Source organism: Oncorhynchus kisutch, unplaced genomic scaffold (genome assembly GCF_002021735.2).
Source record: "Oncorhynchus kisutch isolate 150728-3 unplaced genomic scaffold, Okis_V2 scaffold969, whole genome shotgun sequence".
In the NCBI taxonomy this organism is placed as follows: domain Eukaryota; kingdom Metazoa; phylum Chordata; class Actinopteri; order Salmoniformes; family Salmonidae; genus Oncorhynchus; species Oncorhynchus kisutch.
This window is the reverse complement of record NW_022262914.1, coordinates 90,771-103,136: the sequence shown is the minus strand read 5'-3', so window position 1 is coordinate 103,136 and position 12,366 is coordinate 90,771. Positions and strand designations below refer to the sequence as shown.

At 45.4% G+C, this 12,366-nt stretch overlaps 1 protein-coding gene across 1 annotated transcript; it reads right to left on the bottom strand.

Annotated features, from left to right (window-relative positions):
* Positions 1-2,523: 2,523 nt before the first annotated feature.
* Positions 2,524-4,011, bottom strand: LOC116363950 (S-antigen protein-like). Its single transcript, XM_031817260.1, has one exon. It carries the CDS (start codon positions 4,009-4,011, stop codon positions 2,524-2,526), a length of 1,488 nt encoding a protein of 495 aa, XP_031673120.1.
* Positions 4,012-12,366: the final 8,355 nt, after the last annotated feature.

The window sequence follows — 12,366 nt, the reverse complement described above, 5'->3', positions numbered from 1 at the left end:
CCCATGGTGTCCCATAGCGTCCCATGGCGTCCCATGGTGTCCCATAGCGTCCCATAGTGTCCCATGGTGTCCCATGGTGTCCCATGGTGGTAAAGTAATATTGATCATTTTTTGCGATGAACAATTTTCAAACACACAATAAAACGGACACAAAAAAAGGCCAACCTCCGGCAATGACACCATGATGTGTATTTTTCACAGAGTGAAAAACTAAATCACAGTTGCCATGACAACACGGCGTACTTAATAATCCATGCAATAGTTGCCGTGGAACCGACCGTTGTACCCACACAGGAAGGCTGTCACGGCATGGTTTGAGGAGGGCCAACAAAAAAAAACAACAACAACCCAATATTGTTTATAGCACACCGCTACGCACACACTGTCTGCAACAAACACAGCCCTCCACAAAGCGTCACATCCTGTGTAGATAGGAGGCCGCCGGAGAATAGGGCCTGCAAGCCACAATTGCATGCAGCACTACCACATACAGTTTCCATGCGTGTTAAGCATCCGGAATGAGGCATCTGCTAACACTAATGCTATTAGTTCTGAGTCTCCCCGTTCCTCATTACATTCCCTTAAAAGCAATTATAACCTGTCAGGGAGACAGATACGCAGGCTAAATGTTATCCCCGGCCTGTTTGAAGCTGACAGAAAGGGGATCTTCTGAAGGTTTTACAGAGCTGGAAGTCAAGCTGGGTTTGAGAAGCTGCTACTTGTGGTTTTTGGTTGTGGGCTTTCGCTCGAGATACAGCGTTTCACTTTCACAGTCAGCATATATCCAGGACGTTCAAGCCACAACTGGGCCTGTGAGATAAGAGGCACACTGAGAGAGGAAAAATACCTTAAATATAGTTGTGTGACTGCAGTGTATGTACATGGTCTTGAGTGTGTGTCTGCATCTGTGTGTGTACCCTGCCTTCTTCTCTGCAGTCCCTGTGTGTGTGTGTGTGTGTGTGTGTGTGTGTGTGTGTGTGTGTGTGTGTGTGTGTGTGTGTGTGTGTTGAGAAGACAGACGTGTGGTGATGTGATATCTCGGTCCCCTCAGTCTCTATCAAAGAGGAACTGGTGTAGTCCTCATTAGTTCTGCAGCTCTCATGAATCGCACACCACATCTCCTTTTTACGAGACAGATACGCACACACACACACAAACACACGCACCCACGCACAAAACGAGTGCACACACACACAGGGACTGCAGAGAAGAAGCAGGGCACACACACACACACACACACACACACACACACACACACACACACACACACACACACACACACACACACACACACACAGCCTGCTTTAACCAATGATGTGTATAACTCTGGATGACTGACAGGGGGTGCTGTATTGAAGCCACCAGGCCATCTCGATACTCCTCCTCCGTTGTAAAAAATACATTTTGGAAGCTATAGAAATGCATTGAATAATTCCTTTTTGACATGTTTATTATATTACAGACACCATGTTTATTATATTACAGACACCATGTTTATTATATTACAGACACCATGTTTATTATATTACAGACACCATGTTTATTATATTACAGACACCATGTTTATTATATTACAGACACCATGTTTATTATATTACAGACACCATGTTTATTATATTACAGACACCATGTTTATTATATTACAGACACCTCCATGTTTATTATATTACAGACACCATGTTTATTATATTACAGACACCTCCATGTTTATTATATTACAGACACCATGTTTATTATATTACAGACACCATGTTTATTATATTACAGACACCTCCATGTTTATTATATTACAGACACCATGTTTATTATGTTACAGACACCATGTTTATTATATTACAGACACCATGTTTATTATATTACAGACACCATGTTTATTATATTACAGACACCATGTTTATTATATTACAGACACCATGTTTATTATGTTACAGACACCATGTTTATTATATTACAGACACCATGTTTATTATATTACAGACACCATGTTTATTATATTACAGACACCATGTTTATTATATTACAGACACCATGTTTATTATATTACAGACACCATGTTTATTATATTACAGACACCATGTTTATTATGTTACAGACACCATGTTTATTATATTACAGACACCATGTTTATTATATTACAGACACCATGTTTATTATGTTACAGACACCTCCATGTTTATTATGTTACAGACACCTCCATGCATACTGTTAAATTGTATTCGGTGAGCTAAACATGAAAATGAAATATGCAAAAATATTTACAAACATTTTTCTTAAAGATGTTTTTTTGTACTAATGTTCCTGTCCCCACGACAACATCAAAAACCTTAAATACATGTAATTTTGTCCTTGAAACATTTAAGTGAAATGCTGTATAGTTCCATCCATTCCTATGGAGGACTGCTCTACTGGGGAGAGCCAATATGGCCGACGTGTTTTATTCAAGTTGAGATGCAGAGTCACATCCTCACCCAATGCTACCACTTGTCGTGTTTAAATGTTTATCTGTTTCCATATACTTTCAGTTCAATTCTGTCTAAGACATGAAATGAACAGGAAGTCCAAAAGCATGTCCACTAAGCATGTGTTTGTGCTGTCTGAGGTCCCTGCAGTCTGAGGTCCCTGCTGTCTGAGGTCTCTGCTGTCTGAGGTCCCTGCTGTCTGAGGTCCCTGCAGTCTGAGGTCCCTGCAGTCTGAGGTCTCTGCTGTCTGAGGTCCCTGCTGTCTGAGGTCTCTGCTGTCTGAGGTCCCTGCTGTCTGAGGTCCCTGCAGTCTGAGGTCCCTGCAGTCTGAGGTCCCTGCAGTCTGAGGTCCCTGCTGTCTGAGGTCCCTGCAGTCTGAGGTCCCTGCTGTCTGAGGTCCCTGCTGTCTGAGGTCCCTGCTGTCTGAGGTCCCTGCTGTCTGAGGTCTCTGCTGTCTGAGGTCCCTGCTGTCTGAGGTCCCTGCTGTCTGAGGTCCCTGCAGTCTGAGGTCCCTGCTGTCTGAGGTCCCTGCTGTCTGAGGTCCCTGCTGTCTGAGGTCCCTGCTGTCTGAGGTCCCTGCAGTCTGAGGTCCCTGCTGTCTGAGGTCCCTGCTGTCTGAGGTCCCTGCTGTCTGAGGTCCCTGCAGTCTGAGGTCCCTGCTGTCTGAGGTCCCTGCAGTCTGAGGTCCCTGCTGTCTGAGGTCCCTGCTGTCTGAGGTCCCTGCTGTCTGAGGTCCCTGCTGTCTGAGGTCTCTGCTGTCTGAGGTCCCTGCTGTCTGAGGTCCCTGCTGTCTGAGGTCCCTGCTGTCTGAGGTCCCTGCTGTCTGAGGTCTCTGCTGTCTGAGGTCCCTGCTGTCTGAGGTCCCTGCTGTCTGAGGTCCCTGCAGTCTGAGGTCCCTGCTGTCTGAGGTCCCTGCTGTCTGAGGTCCCTGCTGTCTGAGGTCCCTGCTGTCTGAGGTCCCTGCAGTCTGAGGTCCCTGCTGTCTGAGGTCCCTGCTGTCTGAGGTCCCTGCTGTCTGAGGTCCCTGCAGTCTGAGGTCCCTGCAGTCTGAGGTCCCTGCTGTCTGAGGTCCCTGCTGTCTGAGGTCCCTGCTGTCTGAGGTCCCTGCTGTCTGAGGTCTCTGCTGTCTGAGGTCCCTGCTGTCTGAGGTCCCTGCTGTCTGAGGTCCCTGCAGTCTGAGGTCCCTGCTGTCTGAGGTCCCTGCTGTCTGAGGTCCCTGCTGTCTGAGGTCCCTGCAGTCTGAGGTCCCTGCAGTCTGAGGTCCCTGCAGTCTGAGGTCCCTGCAGTCTGAGGTCTCTGCAGTCTGAGGTCCCTGCAGTCTGAGGTCCCTGCAGTCTGAGGTCCCTGCTGTCTGTGGTCTCTGCAGTCTGAGGTCCCTGCAGTCTGAGGTCCCTGCTGTCTGAGGTCCCTGCTGTCTGAGGTTCCTGCAGTCTGAGGTCCCTGCTGTCTGAGGTCCCTGCTGTCTGAGGTCCCTGCAGTCTGAGGTCCCTGCAGTCTGAGGTCCCTGCTGTCTAAGGTCCCTGCTGTCACAGACAATCCATTTTAGTCCCATCTGACGACATGTTAAAGAACATGATGGGATGCCACCTACGAAGACAGTCAAACAGTGTTTGGCCATCTAAATGATTTCTAACTCTGTACATAATACAGTACATGCATCATACTGAGGTGCAATAAAAGCTGTTAGCAAAACCCCCAAATTAAAACGTAAAGCCATCTTCACCCTCCACCATGATGAAATCCCCTATTAACTGAAGCAAGGAGTCAAAATGTGACAGGAGGGGATAAGAGGGAAGCCAAGCCCTAAGGGGATCCCTAACACTCTTTCTCTCTTCCTCCTTTCTCCCCCTGCTCCTCTTTCTCCCTCTCTATCCCTTCTTCCCTGAGGTTGTGTGCTCCCTGCAGGTGCCACATCTGCCAGCTTCCAGACTGCTGGCTGGGAGAGAGATAATCTAGGTAATCCCCGTCATCCCAGCAGCTATCATAGTACTCTATAACCTCCTAATCCCTCTAATTCTCTAAGACACTCTGCAGTCAGTCCGCTGCCTCACACACACACACCGGGATCCATGTTGCCAGGCCATAGGCTGCAGGGAGTGGGGTTGTGTGTGCGTGCATGCTCTTCAGCTACTTCGCTTAATCAAGAAGGGAAGCTTGTGGCCTAAAGCCTGCCTGACCTAACCGCAGCTTTCAGGAACTTCCATCGACAGATATGATAAACACACGAAGAAGAAAATGGAAAAACCTCCAGCGAATAAGAAATAACGGTCTTCACATTTGTGAAGCCTCCAATTCAAAAAGCAATATGAAAGTGTTAGCTACAGGGCCTTCAGGAAGTATTCACACCCCTTGACTTTTTTCCACATTTTAGCTTTTGTGTCACTGGCTTACACACAATACCCCATAATGTCAAGTGGAATTATGTTTAGAATTTTTTTTAAATGAATCAAAAATGAAAAGCTGAAATGTTAAGAAGTATTCAACCCATTTGTCATGGCCTGAATCAGTTCAGGAGTAAACATGTGCTGAACAAGTCACATAACAAGTCACATAACAAGTCACATAATAAGGCACATAACAAGTCACACAACAAGGCACATAACAAGTCACATAACAAGTCACATAACAAGGCACATAACAAGTCACATAACAAGTCACATAACAAGTCACATAACAAGGCACATAACAAGTCACATAATAAGTCACATAATAAGTCACATAACAAGTCACATAATAAGTCACATAATAAGTCACATAATAAGTCACATAATAAGTCGCATAATAAGTTAGAAAATAAGTCACATAACAAGTCGCATAATAAGTCACATAATAAGGCACATAACAAGTCATATAATACGTCACATAATAAGTCGCATAATAAGTCACATAATAAGTCACATAATAAGGCACATAACAAGTCACATAATAAGGCACATAAGTTGCATGTGTGTAATAATCTTGTTTAACATGACCTCATCTCTGTACCCCACACATAGAATTATCTGTAATTGTATGTTGAGCAGTGAATTTCAAACACAGATTCAACCACAAAGACCAGGGAGGTTTTCCAATGACTGACCAAGAAGGGCACTGAATATCCCTTTGAGAATGGTGAAGTTAATAATTACACTTTGGATGGTGTATCAATGGTGTATCAATACCCTCAGAGTAACTACAACTACAGTTGCCGGAGAGGAAGGAAACAGCTCAGGGATTTCACCATGAGGCTGATGGTGACTTTAAAACAGTTACCGGGTTTAATGGCTGTGATGGGAGAACACTGAGGATGGATCAACAACATTGTAGGTACTCCACAATACTAACCTAAATGACAGAGTGAAAAGAAGGAAGTCTGTACAGAAAGAAAATATTCCAAAACTTGCATCCTGTTTGCAATAAGGCACTAAATTAAACTGCAAAACATGCATCCTGTTTGCAACAAGGCACTAAATTAAACTGCAAAAAATGTGGCAAAGCAATTCTTCAGACCAGTCAAAGCAAAATTGTTATGTTTGGGGCAAATCACACATAACATACCTGAGTTAATATTTTCAAGCATGGTGGTGGATGCATCATGTTATGGGTATGCTTGTCATCAGCAAGGACTAGCGAGTTCTTTAGGATAAAAATAAATGGTACAGCACAGGCAAAATCCTAGAGGAAAACCTGGTTCAGTCTCCTTTCCACAAGACACTTGTAAATCTATGGCTGTCTACCAAAAAAAATGGTTGTCTAGCAATGATCAACCATCAACTTGACAGAGCTTGAAGAATATATATATTTTTGTGCAAATATTGTACAATCCAGGTGTGCAAAGCTCTCAGAGATTTGCAGCTGTAATCGCTGCCAATGATGATTCAAATATGTGAATACTTATGTAAATGAGATATTTCTCTATTTCATTTTCAATAAATCTGCAAACATTTATAAAAACATGTTTTCACTTTGTCATTATGGGGTGTTGTGATGTCATTATGGGGTGTTGTAATGTCATTATGGGGTGTTGTGATGTCATTATGGGGTGTTGTAATGTCATTATGGGGTGTTGTGATGTCATTATGGGGTGTTGTGGTGTCATTATGGGGTGTTGTGATGTCATTATGGGGTGTTGTGATGTCATTATGGGGTGTTGTGATGTCATTATGGGGTGTTGTGATGTCATTATGGGGTGTTGTGATGTCATTATGGGGTGTTGTGATGTCATTATGGGGTGTTGTGATGTCATTATGGGGTGTTGTAATGTCATTATGGGGTGTTGTGATGTCATTATGGGGTGTTGTGATGTCATTATGGGGTGTTGTGATGTCATTATGGGGTGTTGTGATGTCATTATGGGGTGTTGTGATGTCATTATGGGGTGTTGTGATGTCATTATGGGGTGTTGTGATGTCATTATGGGGTGTTGTGATGTCATTATGGGGTGTTGTGATGTCATTATGGGGTGTTGTGATGTCATTATGGGGTGTTGTGATGTCATTATGGGGTGTTGTGATGTCATTATGGGGTGTTGTGATGTCATTATGGGGTGTTGTGATGTCATTATGGGGTGTTGTGATGTCATTATGGGTGTTGTGATGTCATTATGGGGTGTTGTGATGTCATTATGGGGTATTGTGATGTCATTATGGGGTGTTGTGATGTCATTATGGGGTGTTGTGATGTCATTATGGGGTGTTGTGATGTCATTATGGGGTGTTGTGATGTCATTATGGGGTGTTGTGATGTCATTATGGGGTGTTTGTGATGTCATTATGGGGTGTTGTGATGTCATTATGGGGTAATGTGATGTCATTATGGGGTGTTGTGATGTCATTATGGGGTAATGTGTGTAAATGGGTGAGAAAAAACATATATTTATTCCATTTTGATTCCAGGCTGTAACACAACAAAATGTTCCAAACTGGACGTTCTAAATACACGTTCAATCACACTGGTTCTAATCACACTGGTTCTAATCACACTGGTTTGATCGTATGCTACAGGGACCACTGTAGAAATGCGCCTATGTTTGGTCTCAATTAAATAGCCTGTAGGCTGCATTGGTCGGAAAAGCAGTAGCTGTTTACTTTGGCTGTATCTTAAACGAGGGACCGGAGGAAAGGAGGGATTTGACAAGAAGGCTAAATGAAAGGAAGATCTGAGTAGTAGCAGAAGCTAGCTAGCAGACCTTGATCAATAACCACTCCGTTTTACAGTGGACACAATTTTTTTTTTTTAATAAGCCATTTATAGGGCTGTAAACCTCAGACTCTGCTTGCTGACAGTTTATCACATAATCAATACACTCATCAAAGGAGCAAGGAGGGGAGAAAATACATCATCTCATCCCCGGCTGAGGAATTTTATATACTAATTACACTCCCCAGTAGTAGGGCTTAGGATGATACAGTCAGCGTATAGCCTCTAAGTAGGGAGAAAGAGCTGAATTGACAGGTCCGCTCGATGGTCTCTATACACGGAGGTCCACTAACACGCTAGTGGCCTCGCCCTTTCAACTCTGAGGGAGAGTAGCGGGGTGAGGGGTTAAAAGCGTTATTCTGCCTGCTCAGCTCTCTGGAGGATGGAGGGGTGGGGAGGAGGGGGGAGATACGGGAGAGGGAGGTGGAGGAGGTTGGGGTGTATTGATCAGAACAGGCTATTATCAAACAGGAAGCTGTTTATCATGTTGCCTGCTCGCTGGAGGAGCCGAGCTGGCCTGTAATGGAGCGTGGCCTTCTGCCCAATGCTTTCTGTCTCTCCATCTCCCTCGGTCTCTCCCTCTCTTTCTGTCTCTTCCCCTGTCTCTATTTCTCTCTGTCTCTATCTATCTCTGTCTCTATCTCTCTCTGTCTCTATCTCTCTCTGTCTCTCTCTATCTATCTCTCTCTATCTCTCTCTCTCTTTCTGTCTCTATCTCTCTCTGTCTCTATCGCTCTCTGTCTCTCTCTATCTATCTATCTCTCTCTCTCTCTCTCTATCTCTCTCTGTCTCTCTTTCTGTCTCTATCTCTCTCTGTCTCTATCGCTCTCTGTCTCTATCGCTCTCTGTCTCTCTATCTCTCTCTGTCTCTATCTCTGTCTCTCTCTCTCTGTCTCTCCCTCTCTTTCTGTCTCTTCCTCTGTCTCTATCGCTCTCTGTCTCTATCTCTATCGCTCTCTGTCTCTATCGCTCTCTGTCTCTATCGCTCTCTGTCTCTATCGCTCTCTATCTCTCTCTGTCTATCTCTCTCTGTCTCTATCTCTCTCTGTCTCTATCTCTGTCTCTCTCTATCTTTCTCTGTCTCTATTTCTGTCTCTCTCTATCTCTCTCTCTCTATCTCTCTCTGTCTCTATCTCTCTCTGTCTCTCTCTCTCTCTCACCTGATGCATAATATTGATCCCTCCATCTCTGTCTCTCTCCGTCTCTCTAGTCACTTGTCCTTGTCCCTCTCCCTCCTTCTTCTTTCCGACTCCCCTGTCTCTGGAAGGATTTTAGCCACCTGTGGCGCGATGCTGTGAGGAGGGAACTAAAGGGGGGAAGGGGGGGACAGGGGGCTCATCCCCCCTCTTGGTTGTCAGCAGTGAAATATGGCTGCAGTTGTCTCCACACTCCTGATGACTTTCTTTACCCGACTTTGGATGGCGGTAGTAACCATAGTGGAGGTGGCGGCAGCGTTGCTAGCAAAGCGTTAACGGCGAGGGCCTCCTGCGGGAGAGACAGCTCATCAAGCTCCCTCTTTCTGGGGAGGCAGCCAAGTGGAGTGTGACAAATCTCCATTTACTATGAGCGCTCCGGCACACAGGGGCAAGGGTAAAATTAGAAACTCCGACGCTCTGCTCCCCGCTGCTAATTCCATTTCGCGCAAATTAATAAGTGTTTTTCTTCCCTCCCCCGCCCCTCGCTCAATCGCTCTCACTCCTCTACTCTCCTTGACGAAACACATTATCCCCCCCCCCCCCCAAAAAAAATAAGCTCATACACTCGTAATGAGGCATTGTTAGGCAAATCCCAAGCTGGTTCCAGCATTGTTTACGGAATAAAGCTTAATTATCAGCTCTGAGAACCCTGCGTGCTGTTAGCTGCGGGGCAAGATACAACTTGTTGTTGTTGTTGTTGCTTTTAATCTCTCCCATCATACCCATTCTCCTTTTGGTGTTTGTTGTCATCATCATTATCCGCTCCTATTGGAAGAGAAAACCACTCCTGATAATTAGGTGATTCATTACAGAAATGACCCATTGTCAATTGAAGCACTGCTGGTAAATTAAGAAGCAAATATATTTGTTTATTCATAGATTATAGTGGCGTATTTATCTGCTTCCTAATGCAGAAGTGTATCTTCAAATGACTTCATTAACAGACCGAATGGAAATGTTTGCTTGTCAAGTGGATGGAGAGTATTACTACATATCCCTTTCAGCATTTAATGTTCATCCTTAAGAGTCGATTGACGCACCCGTCAAAATCCGTCTAAAATAGAGATATCTGTTATTTTGCATATGCTGCGGCTTATGTCTTCCTCATCTGCTATAGCGTTTGTTTGTCAGACCAGGAGACACCCCCAAAAAATCTGTCTTCTCGACAAAATGTCTGAACTGTTTGGCCTAGAAAATATATTTGGAAAGGTGAGATTCATGACGGTGTTCTGCATTTTGCTCTATGACCCCCACAAGCCCACGGACTGGTCTGAAGCCTGTACTGCAGGTGGGCCAACCTCTGTCTGTTACGTTTGGTCTGCAAAGCAGTATGACCCCCACAAGCCCACGGACTGGTCTGAAGCCTGTACTGCAGGTGGGCCAACCTCTGTCTTTTGCGTTTGGTCTGCAAAGCAGTATGACCCCCACAAGCCCACGGACTGGTCTGAAGCCTGTACTGCAGGTGGGCCAACCTCTGTCTTTTGCGTTTGGTCTGCAAAGCAGTATGACCCCCACAAGCCCACGGACTGGTCTGAAGCCTGTACTCTCTACACTGGCTTCCTGTCAAAGCAAGGGCTGATTTCAAGGTTTTACTGCTAACCTACAAAGCATTACATGGGCTTGCTCCTACCTATCTCTCTGATTTGGTCCTGCCGTACATACCTACACGTACGCTACGGTCACAAGACGCAGGCCTCCTAATTGTCCCTAGAATTTCTAAGCAAACAGCTGGAGGCAGGGCTTTCTCCTATAGAGCTCCATTTTTATGGAACGGTCTGCCTACCCATGTCAGAGACGCAAACTCGGTCTCAACCTTTAAGTCTTTACTGAAGACTCATCTCTTCAGTGGGTCATATGATTGAGTGTAGTCTGGCCCAGGAGTGGGAAGGTGAACGGAAAGGCTCTGGAGCAACGAACCGCCCTTGCTGTCTCTGCCTGGCCGGTTCCCCTCTTTCCACTGGGATTCTCTGCCTCTAACCCTATTAGAGGGGCTGAGTCACTGGCTTGCTGGGGCTCTCTCATGCCGTCCCTGGAGGGGGTGCGTCACCTGAGTGGGTTGATTCACTGTTGTGGTCATCCTGTCTGGGTTGGCGCCCCCCCCTTGGGTTGTGCCGTGGCGGAGATCTTTGTGGGCTATACTCAGCCTTGTCTCAGGATGGTAAGTTGGTGGTTGAAGATATCCCTCTAGTGGTGTGGGGGCTGTGCTTTGGCAAAGTGGGTGGGGTTATATCCTTCCTGTTTGGCCCTGTCCGGGGGTGTCCTCGGATGGGGCCACAGTGTCTCCTGACCCCTCCTGTCTCAGCCTCCAGTATTTATGCTGCAGTAGTTTGTGTCGGGGGGCTGGGGTCAGTTTGTTATATCTGGAGTACTTCTCCTGTCCTATTCGGTGTCCTGTGTGAATCTAAGTGTGCGTTCTCTAATTCTCTCCTTCTCTCTTTCTTTCTCTCTCTCGGAGGACCTGAGCCCTAGGACCATGCCCCAGGACTACCTGACATGATGACTCCTTGCTGTCCCCAGTCCACCTGGCCATGCTGCTGTTCCAGTTTCAACTGACCTGAGCCCTAGGACCATGCCCCAGGACTACCTGACATGATGACTCCTTGCTGTCCCCAGTCCACCTGGCCATGCTGCTGCTCCAGTTTCAACTTCCACCTGACTGTGCTGCTGCTCCAGTTTCAACTGTTCTGCCTTATTATTATTCGACCATGCTGGTCATTTATGAACATTTGAACATCTTGGCCATGTTCTGTTATAATCTCCACCCGGCACAGCCAGAAGAGGACTGGCCACCCCACATAGCCTGGTTCCTCTCTAGGTTTCTTCCTAGGTATTGGCCTTTCTAGGGAGTTTTTCCTAGCCACCGTGCTTCCACACCTGCATTGCTTGCTGTTTGGGGTTTTAGGCTGGGTTTCTGTACAGCACTTTGAGATATCAGCTGATGTACGAAGGGCTATATAAATACATTTGATTTGATTTGATTTAATTTGATTACTGCAGGTGGGCCAACCTCTGTCTTTTGCGTTTGGTCTGCAAAGCAGTATGACCCCACGACGGAAAGTGGAGACTCACACAAACACCATTGTGTTCTCCGTTTTGCTTTATGACCCCCAGAAGTGTCATAGGACTCACCTGAATGTAACCCAGTACCGGTTTTAAAAAATCTATGAAAGTAGTGGCAACAAATCAAAGAGGTTACATATGTGTCCCTCCAAGAAATATATGTAGTATACAGTGCATTCCGAAAGTATTCAGATCCCTTGGCTTTTTCCACATTTTGTTACATTACAGCCTTGTTCTAAAATTGATTAAATATTTTTTTCTCATCAATTTACACACAATATTCCATAATGACAATGTGAAAACAGGTTTTAAGATTTGTTTGCACATTTATTACAAATACCAAACAGAAATACCTTATTTGCATAAGTATTTAGACCCTTTGCTATGAGACTTGAAATTGAGATCAGGTGCGTCCTGATTCCATCATCCTCGAGATATTTCCACAACTTGATTGGAGTCCACCTGTGGTAAAG